Consider the following 19,605-nt stretch of genomic DNA (forward strand, 5'->3'; position numbering starts at 1 on the left):
TTTAGAACTTGCTGGGAAAGAACTGTCTTTGCGCCAGGCTTGGTGGCTCACACCTGCAATCCTGGCACTTTGGGAGACTGAGGTGGGAGGATGGCTTGCATCCAGAAGTTTGAGACCAGCCTAGGCAACATGGATACCCATTTTGTAGAGACCAAAGATAAAAAATTAGCCAGGTGTTGTGGTGGCACATGCCTGTGGTCTCAGCTACTCGGGGGCTGAGGTGGGAGAACTGCTTGAGCCCAGGAGGTGGAGGCTGCAGTGAGCCATGATCATGCCACTGCAATCAGCAAAAAAAAGGAAAGAATTTTCTTTGGATACTTACAAACTGTTCTGCCTAATAAGTGAAAATGACCAGAGACCAAAATGAAAAATATACTAGGCTGAATGACACCAAATTGTCCACATCCCCCATTTTTGACCACACCACAATTAGGTGTTTTCAACCCAATGCATTTTGAACCCTCTGTGTATTTTGCTTGTGTCTAGAAAATACCCACATGACCAATAGGAAAAATAAAATGTTTACTAATAATGAGAAAATTCAAAGAGTACAAGTAGGCAACTTCCCAAATCCCAGTGATTTAAATAAGCCACAGGGAGTACAGCCAGCCCTTCACACGCATCTTCCAGGATGGCCCCCGCCCCAGGGCAAGAGTCACTGCTCCTGTGTTCCTGAGGCACTGGGGCACCCACCCAAGGTCAGGCAGGGAACAAGCGGCTGGGATTGGGCTTCAAAATCCAAGCCGGGGCACCCTGCTGGGCTGTATTCCTCCCCAGTGTCGTTTCCTGGTGTACTACGTGAAACTACTTCTATTTCCATCCGTCCCACCGTGCACCCCCTTCCACATTTTGACACTGCTGAAATGCAGGTGCATCTCACAGTTGGGGTCTGTCTTGATTTAACTGGGCACTCCTTTTTCTTGGCACTATACGAAATAAGGTGCCCCCCCAATGACAGCACCTTCGATTTGATGAAATATCACAGCAGTGTTTAACACACAGGCTGTTGTGAGGTAGAATGCCTGTGAGGCATCTGTGCAATGAGACATTCTGCAGCTGGGGGAAAGACGGAGGCAGGTCTGTATGCTGACTTGGGATGACCTGAGACATCTTAAGGAAAAAAGGAAGGTGCAGGGCCGGGTGAGGCAGCTCACTCCTGTAATCCCTGCAATTTGGGAGGCAGAGGCTGGAGGATGGTTTGAGCCCAGGAATTCCAGACCAGCCTGGACAACACAGGAAGACCCCGCCTCTATGAAACATTTCAAAATGAAGGAAGGTGAAGAACAGTGTACAGTTCTGTGCTCCTGAGTTAGAAAATAATGAACTTCTGCGGACACAAACTCACACAGGCACAAACATCTCCAGCAGAGCAGTCACGATCCTGGAGCCCTGCCTGCCTCCAGGGAAGGGAACTGGGAGTCGAGGAAAAGGAACAGCCTCTAATAACACATGGGAAGCACTCGCTATCATCAGCCACTCCCACTCCCACCCATTACAAAGGAGGAACTGAGGCACAGACTAAAAAACTGGATTCCAGAAAAATAGCAGTTGTTCCAGCCTTGGTAGCTGGAATCACAAAAGACACGCTGCCCTCCCCACCCACTCAGAGACTGGAGTCCCCACAACCCATCTCTGTCCACCCCATGGAGGCGGAGATTTCCACCTGCTTTGAACATGGTTCTGCACCCAGAACTCATGGTGGATACTCGGTAGATACTTGGGTAATGAAAGAGTGAGGCAGCCAAAGTCCAGGTGGCCCCAGAGCCAGGGCGCAGCAAGGCCCAGCGCAGAGCCGGGCAGGGCGCACACTGAGCCTTGGTGCGCACCCAGGCAGAGACGTGCTGGCTTCCACACTCCCTGGCCCAACGTCTCAAGCCGGTATTTCTCAATCTGCTTTAACCCATGCCCTCTCTGGAACAAATTATAGCCTAATTCCCAAACGCTACACTAATATTCCTGTTTAAAAAAAAAAAAAGGGGGGGGGGGCACGGGGCAGGAGCCGACCCCACAACAGGTTTTTTTTTTTCTTTTTTCTTTTTGGAGACAGAGTCTCGCTTTGTTGCCAGGCTGGAGTGCAGTGGCTCCCTGGCTCAAGCAATTCTCCTGCCTCAGCCTCCAGAGTAGCCAGAACTATAGGCACCCGTCACCACGCCCAGCTAATTTTTGTATTTTTAGTAGAGACAGGGTTTCACCATGTTGGCCAGGATGGTTTCGATCTCTTGACCTCATGATCTGCCCGCCTCAGCCTCCCAAAGTGCTGGGATTACAGGTGAGCCACCGTGCCCAGCCTTCCATGACATGCTTTATCAGACATAGTTGTCCTCTCACAAATTTTAAATTTTTTTAATGCTGACTCTGAGTAAATGATGGTGGATTGAGAAAAAAAAAATCACAGATCTCCTAAGAGATACAGTGAATATATTAAAAAGGAAAATATGTCTTTCATATATAAAAATCTTGAGAGACTGTCACGTGAAGATGGCAGATTGCAGACTAAGATGTACAGCGTGGTATCATCTTTGTTTTCTAAGAGAGCGGTGGAGAGAACACAGATGGTCTCTCTGTGGAGAGAACCCGAATACATGGAAGACGGCACAGCCACACCACCAGCCCAGAAGCAGCTCTGGGAGGCTACTCCAGATGGGAATCAGGAGCACGGGCCCTGGAGCCACCCCAGCTGGGGCTCCAAGAGTGGCTCTGCCACCTGGACGAGCTCAGCCCTCCCAGCTCTCTTAGTCCCAACCAGGGCCTGGGGCTAAGAGGCTGGTGGACTGCGGGCACACAGCACCACACACAGGGCTGGGCGGAAGGCACTCAACTTGGGGAGGGTACCGAAGACACCTGCAGGGGCGGGCCTACCCCACCTACCCTGGCTCCCACTGCCCACCCTACAGAGAGCTCCAGAAACCACAGCGAGGCAGGAGGTTATCTGGGAGTAACTGGAGCTCGCCTGCTGCCTGACAAGCCTCCGATCCAATTCTAACTGGATCAAAGTTGCAAGGTTGCAGCATTCGGAATTCCAGACGAAAAGCAAGGGCCTCTGTCCAGGATCCTTCTCAAGGGTTTGCAACATGGGGTCTGGGGCAAAGGGGAGCTCCCCCTGAAGCTGGGCCTCAAGTATCTTCTAGCCCCCAGAGGAGAGCCCTGGGGAAACCACCACTGTAAAAATAACAATACTGAATGGCCAGCTCCAGACACCACCTTGCTTGACTCTCAAGAGCACTGCAATTCTCAAGAGCCAGCATTTCTGCTGTGGGGACCGAGGCACACGGAGGTGGAGTCACCTGTGAAGGTCACACAGCAGGGACGTGGCGGAGCTGGGACCCACCTGTGCACAGCCTACTCCTCCTCAGCACCACCCGCCTGCCCCGGAGCCCCAGCGAAGCTGCTGAAGCTACGTGGGGCCCAGGAGGGTAAAGCAGGGGCCCTCTCTAGGCAAGGTTCGTGGGACCCAGCCAGGGAGCCCAGGGGCAAAGCGAAGGAAGAACTCTCCTCGGAAGCCATGATCTGCACCCGCCTTTCAGAGAGGGGCCCCCAGCCCCGCCCCTCAACAGCAGTCCCACGAACACCTTCCACTTGCGGAGGCTGGTGCCACTGTGTGCTCTGCGGGAGGACTCCTGTCACCCTCCCGCAACCCTGTGTAGTAGGTACTGCCATTCACTTCATGCTAAACAACAAGACCGAAGCACAGAGAGGCTCATCTGCCCACCTACAGAAGCCAGGGACACAACCCAGGCACTTCGACCTCCAAGAGCACTTCTCCCATCGGTATTTTTCGGAACCTTCCCATTCTCATTTGGTCGCGGGGCCAGGGGAGGGACATGGGGGGAGCCACATTCGCCCTACCAACACTGGGAAGGGCACAGTACAGGGCGAGCCCAGGCTCTGGGCCAGGAGCTGTGGGGACCTTGCCGCCCAATGCGCTGCCTGCCTTCCACACCAGCTGGGGACCTCACAGTGGGTGAGAGGACAGGCTCTGGGGGATGGCCTGGGCGTGGATCCCAGCTCTGCCCCTTCCTGCAGGCCAACACAGGGCAGGCTGTATGCCCTTCCTGTGCCTCGGTGGGTGAGGCACTAGAGGGTCCTATCAGGGTGAAATGAGACCCTGGACATAAAAGTGCTGAGAGCAGTGCCCAACACAGTGAGGTCTCAGAAGGCTGTCATGAGAGTTCGCCCAGCCGGCCTGCAAATGTGAAGTGTTTCTGTGCACCAGGCTTGTTCACGGCACTGAGGATGCAGCAGGGGACAAGCCCATCGGGGCTCCTGACCTGAAGGGGAAGACAAGTGTGTTGAAGCTCCAAGGTGGGGGCCAAACAGGGAGACTCCTCAGAGGGCAGTCAGAGGAGGCCTGAGGAGGTGATCTTTAAACCAGGACCTGAACAATGGCCATCCCCAGTGCCTAGAACAGGCCCTTGGCACACAGCTGTGAAATAAATGAAATGGAGGAAAGGAGGCAGGGGATTGGGAGGGAAAGGAACCCAGGCAGAGGGAACTGTGTGGCGAAGACCTCAGGGCAGGAGCAAGCTGGGGTGTCTGTGGAAGGCGCACAGGTGCCAGAATGGCTGGAGCCAACAGAGGGGAGTGAAGAAGATGAGGACAGGGAGGAGGGCAAGCCCAGACCACTCCGGGCTCTACATGCTACCATGTTAGAGATCTCGGTCTTACCCTCAGCACCACAGGAAGTCGCTGAAGGGTTTTAGTCACGGGGGAACAGGCTCCGATTTCTGTTTGAAGTCAGTAGCTGCTGTGCGGGCTACCGACTGGGGGTAGTGAGAGGAGACCCCAGCATCCTCCACAAAAGAGATGCTGGTGGCAGAGGAGAGAGAGGTAAGAAAGGCACTGGCGCTGCGTGTGCCAAAGGCTGCCACGGGCAGGCCCTGCGCCAGTGCCTTCACGTTTACCTCCTCTCCTGAGCCTCCTAACAGCCAGGGAACTGAGCCCCACTGAGGGAGGGACGTGGCAGCTGGCCTGAATCCAGGGCCTGAACCCCAGCCCTGGGCCATCCTGCGGGGCACCGCAGAGAGACGCTCGGTGAAGCGGAGGTGGCAGGGCTGTCCTTCATGCACAAGCAAGTCCTCATCACTTCGGGAGTGACGGCTGACTGTGGGGACTCTCCGCTAACCATCACCTCCCCGACCTGGAGGGGCATTTACAGATGGAGGGCATCTGGGGCCCTCTCTGTGTGCGGATAGCCTTCCTTGTGAGAATAAAATAAATTAATATATGTAAAGTCCTCGGAACAGGATCTAACTCAGAGAATTTGTTTTAATTATTTTTTCTTCATCCAACAAACATTTACTGAACACCCATTTGTGTGCCAGATACATAAATAAATATAAATGCCCCACTTGGTGGACAGGTGCTGTGAAGAAAAGCACAGCTGGGGAAGGGCAAGAGAGCGAAGGGAGGCAGGGCAGGACGCACCGGGGCGGCGGCACTGGGGCAGAGACCTCGTGGACTCGGGGAGAGCTGTGATGGCATCTCGGGGAAGAAGGCCTTAGACAAACGCCACAGCAAGTGCTGAGGCCCTCGGGCAAGAGATGTGCTGGGCATGTTTAAGGAACAGCAAGGAGACATGCGGCTAAGTGAGAGTGCCTGTGGTAGGAAACGCTTCTGGAGAGGTCGCTGGATCATACAGGACTCTGCAGGACACAGCACAGACCTCGGAGTTTACTCTAAGTGGTAGTAAAAGCCATTCAGAGTTCTAAGCAGAGAAAATACATAAGATTTACATCAAAGCCAGGCACGGTGGCTCACACTTGTAATGCCAGCATTTTGGGAGGCCGAGGCAGGCAGATCACCTGAGGTCAGGAGTTCAAAACCAGCCTGACCAACATGGAGAAACCCGTCTCTACTAAAAATAAAAAATGAGCTGGTCATGGTGGCGTGTGCCTGTCATCCCAGCTACTAGGGAGGCTGAGGCATGAGAATCACTTGAACCCAGGAGGAAGATGTTGCAGTGAGCCAAGATCATGCCACTGTACTCCAGCCTGGGCAACAAGAGTGAAACTCTTGTCTTGAAGAAAAAAAAAAAAAAAAGATTTATATCAAAAAGATCACACATAGCCAGGCACAGTGGCTCATGGCTGTAATCTTAGCACTCTGGGAGGTTAAGATGGGTGGCTCACTTGAGCCCAGAGTTCAAGACCAGCCTGGGCAACATGGTGAAACCCCGTCTCTACAAAAAACACAAACATTAGCCTGGTGTGGTGGCAGGAGCCTGTAGTTCTAGCTACTAGCGAGGCTGGGGTGGGAGGATCACCTAAATCTGGGAGATTGAGGCTGTGGTGAGTCGTGATTCTGCCACTGCACCGCAGCCTGGGCAACACAGACCCTGTCACAACAACAACAACAGAAGGATCATACTCATCTGATGCACTCTTAAGTATTCTTGCCTACCAAGACCAGGGGTCTACAAACTTTTTCCATCAAGGACCAGAAAGCGGGGTGTGGTGGTTTGTGCCTATAATCCCAGCACTTTGGGAGGTCGAGGAGGGAGGATTGCTTGAGACTAGGAGTTTGAGACCAGCCTGGACAACACAGTAAGACTCTGTTTCCACAAAAAAAATTTAAAAATTAGCCAGGCACGGTGGTGCGCACCTGTAGTCCCAGCTACTCAGGATCCTGAGGCATAAGGATGGGTTAAGCCCAGGAGTTTGAGGCTGCAATGAGCTATGATTGCACCAATGCACTCCAGCCTGGGCAACAGAGCAAGAACTTGTCTCAATTTAAAGAAAAGTTTTAAATTTAAAAAATTTTAATTGCCGGGCACAGTGGCTCAAGCCTGTAATCCCAGCACTTTGGGAGGCCGAGACGGGTGGATCACGAGGTCAGGAGATCGAGACCATCCTGGCTAACCCGGTGAAACCCCGTCTCTACTAAAAAATACAAAAAGCTAGCCGGGCGAGGTGGTGGGCGCCTGTAGTCCCAGCTACTCGGGAGGCTGAGGCAGGAGAATGGCGTAAACCTGGGAGGCGGAGCTTGCAGTGAGCTGAGATCCGGCCACTGCACTCCAGCCTGGGCGGCAGAGCGAGACTCTGTCTCAAAAAAAAAAAAAAAAAAAAAAAAATTTTAATTAAAAATTTAAAAGGGCCAATTATTTAAATTTTTTAGGCTTTGCAAGCCAGTCTTTGTCACAACTACTTAACTCAGCCATAGTAAGCCAAAAGCAGTCAGACTATTCATGAACAAATGGACATGGTTATGTTCCAATAAAACTTTATTTACAAAAATGGAAGGCAGGGCCCTAGTTTGTCAACCCTGTTTTAGGCCTAATTCTAGTTTACAAGAAATACAGACATGGGGAACAAAAGTAAACAACACCAAAAGGCAATAATATGACACACCCAGAAGGTGTGACATTCTACAAGACAACTAGCCTGGCTTGTTAAAAAAATAATAAATAAATAAAAAATCAATGTTTCCGGGAGGAAAAAAAAAGACAAAGGGCTGGACTAGATTAAATAAAACAAGTCAAAGAGACATGTACCTTGAATGAATCCTGGTTTGAAAAACAATGTTCTAAAGGTTGCATATCCTTCAAAAGGTAACTAAAGAAATTCAAGTATGGCATGGATAAGGAGAAGTTACTAGTAAACAAAAATTATCATCATCTCAGGCGTGACAGCATCATGATTCTGTAGGAGAAAGTCCTTAGTGACACTAAGTGTCACTAAGTAAGAACACAAGTTCAAGTTCAGCATAAAACACACCCAGATGAGGCAGACACGGTGAATGCAGGCCTGCAGAGTCTAGGAGTGGGGCACCTGGACGTCCATTCATTATACTATTCTTTCAACTTTTCTCCAAGTGAAACACATCTGCAGTGAAGTGGGGGACAGGGAGGAGGGTCTCTCAAGCTGGAGAGGCAACCAGGAGCCCAGTGAGGAGGTGCTGCAGCACCTCGCCAACGAGCAGTCACCAACCGGCACCCACCTACCCTGCAACCCCTGCCTCCCCCCCCAGGCTTAAGAGAGGCCAGCTGACATCAGCCTATGTGGGCCAGAGCTGTGAGGACAGCATCAGTCAGCCAGGAGCAGAGTGGAGGGGGCCTCCCTCTTGCTGGGTTTCTGGCTCACCCCCTCCACCCATCCATAGTTAAGGTCAGAAATCTGGGACCTGGTCTCTTAGTAGTTCCAGCAGTTTTCTCTTTGCCAACAGCAGCAGGTACCAAGAAGAAAAGGCAGGTGGGGCTCTCCAGCCTACAGAATCTGGGTAAAGGAAAGGGCATGTTGTCTTGTGAAAATGGAAACAAGACCATCTCTCCTGCCTACTAAAACACTTTGCTGGCTCCCTGCTCCCATTCCAGGCTGGCAAACTATGCCAGGTACTGCTGCATCAGCCGCTCCTGTTTATCATCCCCCTGCATCGTGTAACAACCCTGGGACAAATCCCAATTTATTAAGCACCTGCCAAGCCCTGTGGGGATCTCCAACTGGAGTTCAAGGCCTTAGCTGAGCTCTCCAGCTTCGAGCGCCTCCACTTCCCCTCTTCCAACATTCCTGGCCCCTTGGGTCTCTAGTGACACAGAACCCCCTGTGGTGGCTGGGATGTATGAGCTATTTCACCTCCAGGCCTTTGCATATGCTGTCCCTTCTGAACTTTCTTCCTTGCTATCTCCGTGGCCAACTCCTATCCAGTCTTCAAAACCCAGCCCCCAACACCCAGGACCTATACACCTACTGGTTTTGATCTGTTTTTATTGGCCATTCATGTTTTGGTCCATAGTTTTCAACTGAGTAGCACCTCAGCTGGCTTGAAATGGTAATTTTGTTCCCCTCAGTGGGGGCAAGTATATTTTTTACCTTGGGAGGATATGCAACGATAATTATAGTATAGATTATAGTAACAAGTCTCATGATACTGTGGGCTCCTGAGCTGTACTGTCCAAGAAGGTAGCCACTAACCATATGTGGCTATTTAAATCAATTAAAATAAACTAAAGAAATCCATTCCTTGGTGGCTGTATTTCAAATGCTCAATCGGCACAAGCAGTCAGCACAGGCAATTGGCACAGGCAATCGGCAAAGGTGCCTACTGGACAGTGCAGACACAGGGCATTTCCACAATGGCCGGAAGTGTTCTTGGACGGCACTATTTTAGGGCTCTCCAGAAGGTCTGCTGAAACCTTACTCCATAGATAAGCTAGAAGACTGTTTCTCAAAGTGAGCTCCAAAAGGACAAAGTGGGAAAAAGAAACATTTCCCACTGATTACAAAGGACTAAGCTCCTTAATATATAAAGAGCTAATACATAAATAAGAAAAAGACCAACTATCCAACAGAAAAATAGACAATATAGACAGTTCAGAATAGGAAACTCACATGGCCCTTGAGGGTCAAACTCATCCACAGAGAAAGAAAGGAAAGTTAAACACCCCAAGGTGCTGAATTTTTCCACTGTTCAGACTGGTACAAATCCAAATGTGTGAAAACACAAGGCCACGGGGGCACTCTCAGACATCGCCTAATGGAAACTTTGCAAAACTACAAACTCATTTTCCCAGTGACTCGGCAATCCTGCATCTAAGCACTCGTCACACAGGTCTACCTGTGCACACATCGAACAAGACAGACATGGCTATTTCACTGCAGCATTGTTTATAATGAGCCAAAAGCCGGAAGCACAATAAAGAACAGCTAAATAAACACACTTGGGACACGCATATCCAATTGTCCAAAAAAAAAGGGAAAGCAAAACATGAAACAAAGCAGCCGCATCTCTCCATATATCAAGGCAAATTCTCCAAGGTACACTAAGGGAAAAGCAAGTCCAGAAGCATGTACACTGCGACCTTTTGTATTTAAAAAAAAAAAAAAAAAAGGGCAGCAGTGCACAAAGGTCTCCCTCTGCTCTTCGAGGGCACCTAAGAACAGTGATTAACTGGGGGGCGGGGAGGTGGACGGAAAGGGCAGGGTGGGGGAAGCTCCACCTTACACTGTTTCAGTTTTGAAATAGATGAGTCTTTATCATCTCTTCTGATTACTAAATTGATCTTTTTAAAATGACTCTCTGGACCACCTGCCTCAAAATCAATAGAGATGCTCATTAAGAACGTAGTTCCTGCCAGGCAGGATAGCTCACGCCTGTAATCTCAGCACTTTGGAGGCCGAGGCAGGCAGATAACTTGAGGCCAGAAATTTGAGACCAGTCTGGCTAACATGGCAAAATCCCGTCTCTACTAAAAATACAAAAATTAGCCAGGTGTGGTGGTATGTGCCTGTAATCCCAGATACTCGGGAGGCTGAGGCAGGAGAATCACTTGAACCTGGGAGGCGAAGGTTGCAGTGAGCTGAGATGGTGCCACTGCACTCCAGCCTAGGCAACAGAGCAAGACTCCGTCTGGAAAAATAAAAATAAAAAGGCCGGGCGCGGTGGCTCGAGCCTGTAATCCCAGCACTTTGGGAGGCCAAGACGGGCGGATCACGAGGTCAGGAGATCGAGACCATCCTGGCTAACACGGTGAAACCCCGTCTCTACTAAAAAATACAAAAAACTAGCCGGGCGTGGTGGCGGGCACCTGTGGTCCCAGCTACTCGGGAGGCTGAGGCAGGAGAATGGCGTGAACCCGGGAGGTGGAGCTTGCAGTGAGCTGAGATCCGGCCACTGCACTCCAGCCTGGGCGACAGAGCGAGACTCCGTCTCAAAAAAAAAAAAAATAAATAAAAATAAAAATAAAAATAAAAAAAGAAGGTCGGGTATGGTGGCTCGCACCCGTAATCCCAGCACTTTGGGAGGCCAAGGCAGGTGGATCACCTGAGGTCAGGAGTTTGAGACCAGCCTGGCTAACGTGGAGAAGCCCTTTTTCTACTAAAAATACAAAAACTAAGCTGGGCATAGTGGTGCACGCCTGTAATCCCAGCTACTCAGGAGGTTGAGGCAGGAGAATCGCTTGAACCTGGGAGGTGGAGGTTGCAGTGAGCCGAGATCATGCCACTGCATTCCAGCCTGGGCAACAAGAGTGAAACTCCATCTCAAAAAAAAAAAAGAATGTAGTTCCCTGACCCTGGGCAGATCTCCAAGTAGTCACAGGTCTTGAAGCGAGGCCCAGCGGTCTGGACTTTTCATGAGCTCTGCCTGTGATTCCAATGCACCCGCAAGTCTGAGGGCAGAGTAGGGTCTTCAGACTAAGAACCCCAGTTCTTCACAGCCCCAGCTGGGGAGACCCCCCCCCCCACCAGAATTGCAGACTGGAAACCCCTATGTAGGGTCCCAGGGAAAATCTCCATCTGTACCTTTCCTCCTCACACCAGGCTTGGTCCCTCTCAACGGTAGCCACACAGAAGCCCAGACTCACCTCTCGTCTGGAGAATCCACGTGGAAGGTCCTCTCGATGACTGTGGTCCACTGCAGGCAGCGTATGACGAAGGTGTTGGGCCGCGGCCTCTCGGTCTTCATCAGCTGGCATTCTGCAGGCAGAGGGAGTAGACAGCAGGGGGCTGAGGGGACAGCCCTGCCAGCCTGCATCCCAAAGTGCCCGAGCCACCTCCCACAGGCCCAGCCCCATGCCAGATGGTGCTGGGGACACTCTAGGGACTGAGACAGCCCTGGCCCTGCTCTCACGGGGCTCAGGGTCTAGTGTGTGTGTGGAAGGAGAGGAGCCCACCAGAGAGTGATGGCTCCACAGACAGGGCCGTGATGGGGACAAGCCCAGAGGTGTGCAGAAGCTAAGAGGCAGCATCCAACCCAGCCTGGGGAATGGGGGGACTTCCCAGAGGAAGCAGCTTCTCTGAACTAAGCCCTGAAGGAAAAGGGAACTTAGAGGGTACATGGAGAACAGACGCCCAGAGGTGAGAGGAGGTTCAACATCCTCAGCGGGTGGCCAATTCTGCTCCAAGGGTAAGGAGGGGTAAGTGAGAGACAGGCCTGGAGAGGTGGGCTAGGGCCAGCCAGGCAGGGCCTTGGAGGCCATGGGAAAGAATCTGGACTTTGTCCTCTGGGCAGCAGGGAGCCACAGAAGGCTTTAGATAGGGTAGGGACACAAACAGATTGAGACTGATCCCTCTGGTTGCCATGCAGAGGGTGAGACTGAAGGTCAGAAGGCCAGGGAGGTGGGGAGCCAGCTAGGGAGGGTGGGGCCACACCAAAGTGGAGCCCTGCAGACAGGCCACGGGGAGAGGGCACTGAGGACCAGGCCCAGGCCTCTTGGCCTGCTGTCCATGAGACAGAGACAGGAATAGAAAGCTGGGAGAGGCCTGACGGTCAGGTTGGGATGTGGCAGGTATGAGGGACCTAGAAGACACTCGGGGAGATGTGTCCAAGGAGCAGCCTGGGACAGGCTGTGAGTTCTAACGAGACACTGAGGCTGGGAACAGATGTGTCAGGGTCACCAGCACATGTGGAGAGCAACCAGGAAAAGGCTTCACGCAGAGCAGCATGGGACGGATGCTGGGTTCCAGAGCATGGCAGGAGAGGACGGTGGTCTGAGCTAAGGCCCTGGCGGTGGAGATGGGGGTGCCTCTGTAATGTTCTTAGCAGGCAGAACAACAGGACACGGTGACCCATCAGGTCAGCAAGGAAGGAAGGAGGAGGAAAGGGGCAGAGGTGTCGATAGGACTGTATTCTCCAAGGCTCAGTCAAGGGCTTGGGGCTTGTGAAACTTCACTGCCAGGGTCTGGTTGGAAGGCATCCCTTTGGGTATCACGGAGGGACAGATGTTGCGAGGCCAGCCCTGTGACCGGCTGAGTGGGAAGCTGAGACCCCTCTACGTCTGAGGGACAGAAGATGGAGGCTGTTACCAAAGCGCAGGATGGGAGGCACCTGCCACCAGCTGGGGACCCCAAGGCCTGGCCGACAGAAGCTGGCACCACAAGGAGGCGATGCATGGGGCTGGGTGTGGGCAAGTGCCCTGGCTTCTCCCTCCCTCCCACTCTGCATCTCCCCGCAGGACAGCCCCACCTGGCCAGCTAACAAGGAGGGAGAGCAGGGGAAGGGCGAAAATGGATCCAAGGGCAGGAAGGCCCAGGAGAGGCCCAAGGCTCAATGACCAAGTCCCACGAGCCCCTAAGACCTGCCAGCCATTCTGTGAGCACCAGAACACTGACCCACTCACTCATCCCAAGACACACCTGCTACAGAGAAGTTGTTTAAGGGGGGAAGGGTCTGATCAGGGGCCTCGGGCCTCTCCTTGTACCCAATGAAGGAGCCGTCGCTCTTCAGCAGGAAGTACCGTGGCCTCCAGGTCTTGATGTATTCACCTGAAATGAGGCAGGAGGGGAGGGAGAGAGGTTAGGACAAGGTTGAGCGATGTCCCAGGTGGGTGGCAGGAGGCCCAGTGTGATGGTGACTCACAAGGGGTACCACGGGGCGGGGGGGTGCGGGGGACACATGAGAATGCCTCTCCCAGAGGAGCCCTCCAGGTGGCCCCTGCTGACGCAGGCTGGGGCGCTAGGCTGAGCCCGGGTGATCCACAGGTCATGCCTGGCAGGAAGGCGCCAATGGCAGTGCCCTGGGGCACCAGTTGCCTCCTGGCAGTTGCAGGAGCAAGCTGTCTGTGCCAGCTCCTGGCCTAGTCCCAGGGGAGGCCCAGGCTTCCAAACACACTTGCCCTGTGGCCCTGTAAGGCCAAATCCCACAGACTGGGACTCACCAATAAAGCTGTGCAGGTAGATCAAATGCCAAAACACCTCTGTGCCGGGGGTTGGCACTGCTGCCACACCCTCCCAGCACCCCTTGACTCCTTCCAACTGTTCTCCACCACGAATATCCAAGCACCCTACACACACGAACCCACTCCTTAGAGAGCTGCTAAGGATTAAAAGGAGATGGTGAAACACAAAACCTTACACACAAATGTCCGCAACAGCGTTATTCATAAAAGCCATCAAGTGGAAACAACCCTAATGTCCACAACAACGAATGGATAAACAAAATGTGGCAGATCCATACAATGGAAAACCATTCTGTCATAAAAAGAAATGAAGTACTGAGACGTGCTGCCATGTGGAAGAACCGTAACTCATGCTAAGTGAAAAAAGCCAGTCACAAAGGGACCACATATCATTATGATTCCATTTATACAAAATGTCAAGAATAGGCAAACCTATAGAGATGAAAAGTAGGGCCTGGCGTGGTGGCTCACGCCTGTAATGCCAGCACTTTGGGAGGCCGAGGCAGGTGGATCACCTGAGGTCGGGAGTTCAAGACCAGCCTGACGAACATGGAGAAACCCCGTCTCTACTAAAAATACAAAATTAGCCAGGCATGGTGGCACATGCCTGTAATCCCAGCTACTTATGAGTCTGAGGCAGAGACTCCTTGAACCCGGGAGGCGGAGGTTGCAGTGAGCTGAGATCGCACCATTGCACTCGAGCCTGGGCAACAAGAGCGAAACTCCGTCTCAAAAAAAACAAAAACAAAAACAAAAGCAAACTGACTATGGTGACGGATGCACAACTCTGAATACACTAAAAGCCACTGAACTGTATACTTTAAAATAGATGAATAATGTAATGCATCAATTTTACCTCAACATTGCTATTAAGGCCGGGCGCGGTGGCTCAAGCCTGTAATCCCAGCACTTTGGGAGGCCGAGACGGGCGGATCACGAGGTCAGGAGATCGAGACCATCCTGGCTGACACAGTGAAACCCCGTCTCTACTAAAAAATACAAAAAAACTAGCCGGGCGAGGTGGTGGGCGCCTGTAGTCCCAGCTACTCGGGAGGCTGAGGCAGGAGAATGGCGTGAACCCGGGAGGCGGAGCTTGCAGTGAGCCAAGATCACGCCACTGCACTACAGCCTGGGCGGCAGAGCGAGACTCTGTCTCAAAAAAAAAAAAAAAAAAAAAAACATTGCTATTAAAGGCCAGCACAGTGGCTCCCACCTGTAAAATCCTAGTACTTTAGGAGGCTGAGGCAGGCTTAAGTCTGGAGTCTGAGACCAGCCTGGGCAACATAGTGAGATCCAGTCTCCACAAAAAATTTTTTTTAATTAGCCAGGAGTGGTGGTGTGTGCCTGAAGTCCCAGCTACTCAGGAGGCTGAAATGGGAGAACTACCTGAGCCCAAGAAACTCAAGCCATGATGGTGCCACTGCAGTCCAACCTGGTGATAGAGCAAGACCCTAGCTCTTAAAAAAATAATAATAATAATTTACAAAAGCCTCCAAAAAAATACTTAACTAAGGTGGTGAAGGGCTTGTATACTAAAAAACACTGTTTAAAGAAATTAGACAGAGATGGGCGGATCACGAGGTCAGGAGATCGAGACCATCCTGGCTAACACGGTGAAACCCCGTCTCTACTAAAATTACAAGAAAATTAGCTGGGCGAGGTGGCGGGTGCCTGTAGTCCCAGCTACTCGGGAGGCTGAGGCAGGAGAATGGCGTGAACCCGGGGGGGCGGAGCTTGCAGTGAGCCGAGATCGCACCATTGCACTCCAGCCTGGGGCACAGAGCAAGACTCTGTCTCAAAAAAAAAAAAAAAAAAAGAAATTAGAGATCTACATAAATGTAAGGATATGCTATATTCATGGATGAGAAGACAATATTGTTAAGATGGCAATACTACCCAAAGAAATATACAGATTCAATGCCAACCCTATCAAAATTCCAACAGGCTTTTTCTTTTTTAAGAAACAGAAAAGTCAATCCTCACATTCACATGGAATTTCAAAAGGCCTCAAAGAGCCAAAATAATACTGAAAAAGAAGAATAAAGTTAAATACTTTCCAATTTCAAATTTACTATACAAAGCTACAGTAATCAAAACAGTGCAGTATAAGGACAGCCATACAGACCAATGGAAGAGAATTCAGAGCCAAAAAATAAAGCCAAATATCTACACTCAATTGATTTTCAACACAGGTGCCAAGATCATTCAATGGAAAAGAATAGTTTCTTCAACAAAGAGACTATATTTTTTCAAAACGAAAGAAAAGGAACCTAGGCCGGGCGCGGTGGCTCAAGCCTGTAATCCCAGCACTTTGGGAGGCCGAGACGGGCGGATCACGAGGTCAGGAGATCGAGACCATCCTGGCTAACACAGTGAAACCCCGTCTCTACTAAAAATACAAAAACTTAGCCGGGCGAGGTGGCAGGCGCCTGTAGTCTCAGCTACTCGGGAGGCTGAGGCAGGAGAATGGCGTGAACCCGGGAGGCGGAGCTTGCAGTGAGCTGAGATCCGGCCACTGCACTCCAGCCTGGGTGACAGAGCGAGACTCCGTCTCAAAAAAAAAAAATAAAAAATAAAAGGAACCTAGAAGAAAAAATATCCTTACAATATTTTTTGTTAATTTAAATACTGTTCCTTGCGGAGCAGGGAACAGTGACCCATAGGCAATGTGCCCAGAGTAGCCTATCCTCACAATCTTATCCCTATTCTGCAGATGAAGAAACTGAAGCAACTGGATATCCACATTCAGAAGAATGGAGTTGGACCCCTACTACAAACCATACATAAAAATAAACTCAAAACGAATTGACCTGAATCTAAGAGCTAAAACTACAAAAAACGTCTAAGAATACATATGAGTAAATCTCATTACTTTAAATTTGGCAATGGGCCGGGCGCGGTGGCTCAAGCCTGTAATCCCAGCACTTTGGGAGGCCGAGACGGGCGGATCACGAGGTCAGGAGATCGAGACCATCCTGGCTAACATGGTGAAACCCCGTCTCTACTAAAAAATACAAAAAACTATCCGGGCGAGGTGGCGGGCGCCTGTAGTCCCAGCTACTCGGGAGGCTGAGGCAGGAGAATGGCGTGAACCCGGGAGGCGGAGCTTGCAGTGAGCTGAGATCCGGCCATTGCACTCCAGTCTGGGCGACAGAGCCAGACTCCGTCTCAAAAAAAAAAAAATAAATAAAAAATAAAAAATAAATTTGGCAATGAATTCTTAGATGACACCAAATGCACAAGCAACAAAAGAAAAACTTAAAGTGAACTCATCAAAATTAAAAACCTTTGTGCATGAAAGGACACTGTCAGGAAAGTAAAAAGATATCCTACAGAAGGGGTGGAAATACCTGGAAATCTAATAAGGGTCTATTAACCAGAATACATAAAGAACTCTTACAATGCCAACAACAAAAAGACAAACAGCCTGATTTTAAAATGAGCAAAGGACTCAAATAGACATTCCTCCAAAGATACACAAATGGTCAACAGAGAGATGAAAAGATGTTCAGCATCATTAGTCATCCGGCAAACATAAATCAAAATCACAATGAAGGCTAGGCGGGGTGGCTTACACCTGTAATCCCAGCACTTAGGGAGGTCGAGGCAGGCAGATCACTTGAGGCCAACAGTTCACGACCAGCCTGGTCAACACGGTCAAATCCCATCTCTACTGAAAATACAAAAGTTAGCCGGGCATGGTGGTGCACACCTATAGTCCCAGTGCTTGGGAGGCTGCGGCCTGAGAATTGTTTGAACCCAGGAGGCGGAGGTTACAGTGAGCTGAGATCGCGCCACTGCACTCCAGCCTGGAAGACAGAGCAAGACTCTGTCTCGAAAAAAGAAAACACACACACACACACACACACACACAATGAGGTACAACTTTATATGCCCAAGGATGGCTGTAATGAAAAAAAACAAGTGTTGGCAAGGATATAAACTGACACCCTCATGGACTGCTGGTGGGAATATAAAATGGTGCAGCTCCTTCTTCAAAAAGTTAAATATAGAATATATCACCCCAAGGCCGGGCACCCCAGGGCCCACCTCACCTTGCCCACCTCTGCCAGCTGCTACTCAGAAAGATGGGCACTGAAAAGGCCAAAGAGTGCAGGTGTGCACATGCATGTGTGTAGGGTACAAACCTGAGACAGGTGTGTCAGAGTTAGGCCATCCCAGATGACAGAGCAGGCCTGTGGCTGGGTCATCTGGCCCCTTGTAACATGAATGGGGACACTCAAGACCCAAGAGAGGCCAAGACTCATGTAATACCATCAGTAACCCCTGCCCCTCCGACAGTTCCGCACCCATCCCAAGGCTCTCACAGTCCAGCCTAGTGAGCCACAGCCTCCGCACGCGCAGGCCACGGGACAGGAGCCCATGACCCTGTGTACTAGCATACCACCCACTCACCATGCCAAACATTCATTCAACCATTTACTGAGTGCCTACTATATGCCCACCAATTTTAGACGTGCTGGGGATACCACTGTGAAGAAGCCCCATGAAAATGCCTACCCTCGTAGAGCTGATGACATCAGAGGTCTGGCTCGTTAACCCACTTTACGGATGTGAAACCAAGGCTCAGTGAGGTGACATGGCTTGCCCACAGTTACACCAAGAGGAAGCAGCGAACCAAGGTTAGAACCTTGATAGCTGCCAAGGCTCAGGAAGCTCCATCGACAACCCCAAACTCCAGGCTCAGGCTGGGGGACTAGGCCAAGGGACCTTGAAAGCCATCTCTGTCCAGAAAGAGCAGCAGGAAACCAATCTCCTCTGCTCAGTCAGGTGCGGAGACTGCTCCCAGGAAGGGGCCTCCATCCCTCATCGCTGCTCCCTGTCTGCAGGCTGGTACAGTGCAGGATGCACGGCTCTTCCCGATGCCTGTGGCGCCAGCGCCGTCAGCCTCCTGCTCCTCTCTGAACAAGATCACTTACTCAGGACTCACTGGCTGTCGCCTCTGGCATAACTGTGAGGCTCACTCCCCGACTTCCTTCAGGCCTTTATTCAGATGCCCCCTTCTCAGCGAAGCCCCCTCTGGCCACCCTGTCTGCCTCAGGCCCTCCCATCCTCACGTTGCTTGTTTTTCCTCCATGGCTCGCGCCACCGTGTGACACGCTTGTCTGCCTGTGAGCTGTCTGCCTCCCCATCAGCGCCCAAGATACCAACACGAGGATGGGCTGTTTGCCTGTTTGGCTCACTGCTGGACCCCGGAACCTAGAACGGTGCCTGGCCCACAGGCGCTGCTCAGCTCGTGTTTGCTGAATGAATGCAAGTGCTCACAGGGCAGCCACCCCCACACCTGGGGCCCTTCCTCCCAGGGGGAGGCCCATGGAAGCTGGCCCGGGACAAAGTCGTCTCTCAGCACGTGGCACTTCTCCCCATCTGCCTCCCAGTCTTGCTTGGCAGCCACTTGGGGACAAACAGCCCTGGGGTCAAAAAGGGTCTCTTTCCTGTCCTAACTTCACTAAAAGGGGACCTCAGCTCCCCACTAGTACAAATGGATTAGATCATGCATCGGCTCACGACATCACAGGGTTGCTCTTGTCTGGAGTGCCAAAGCCAAGGTCCTTTTCCATGGCCTGCGGGCGCGACATGGCTGGACCCTGCGTTGCTCCCCTGCTTGCCTCCCCCAGCTCGCCCTCGCTCACAGTGCACCAGCCACGCTGTTACCAGAAAACACCAGGCACATCCCCACCTGGGAGCCTCCGTCCTTGCTGTCCCTCTCCCTGGGACTCCCTTGCCCAGCCAGTGCCTCACCTCCTCCAGGCTCCAGGCCTCTGATCACTGCCCTTTCCTCAGGGCAGCCTCTCCATGCCCCCGCCCCCAGCCCACTGCCCTCACTCACAGTTCCCACTTTTCACCCCAGCACTCGCCACCTCAACATTCCATGTCTACTTATTTACTGTCTGCCCCACCCCCACTGGAACGTAAGCTCCATCAGAGGACCACTGTGTCCTGGAGCCCAGGGCTACCTGGCACAGCACACAGTC

At 51.6% G+C, this 19,605-nt stretch overlaps 1 protein-coding gene across 7 annotated transcripts in view; it reads right to left on the minus strand.

Moving 5' to 3' along the window:
* LOC105495343 (AKT serine/threonine kinase 2) overlaps positions 1-19,605 on the minus strand; it is a 53,526-nt gene that overhangs the window by 13,696 nt on the left and 20,225 nt on the right. For all 7 annotated transcript variants that reach the window (XM_071086835.1, XM_071086841.1, XM_071086839.1 and 4 more), the window contains 2 exons: positions 13,068-13,196; positions 11,297-11,408 (listed from right to left, as the gene is read on the minus strand). In XM_071086835.1, coding sequence (XP_070942936.1) covers positions 11,297-11,408; positions 13,068-13,196 — 241 coding nt within the window. The remainder of the gene's footprint in view (positions 1-11,296; positions 11,409-13,067; positions 13,197-19,605) is intronic.

The sequence above is a fragment of the Macaca nemestrina genome, chromosome 20, assembly GCF_043159975.1.
Source record: "Macaca nemestrina isolate mMacNem1 chromosome 20, mMacNem.hap1, whole genome shotgun sequence".
In the NCBI taxonomy this organism is placed as follows: domain Eukaryota; kingdom Metazoa; phylum Chordata; class Mammalia; order Primates; family Cercopithecidae; genus Macaca; species Macaca nemestrina.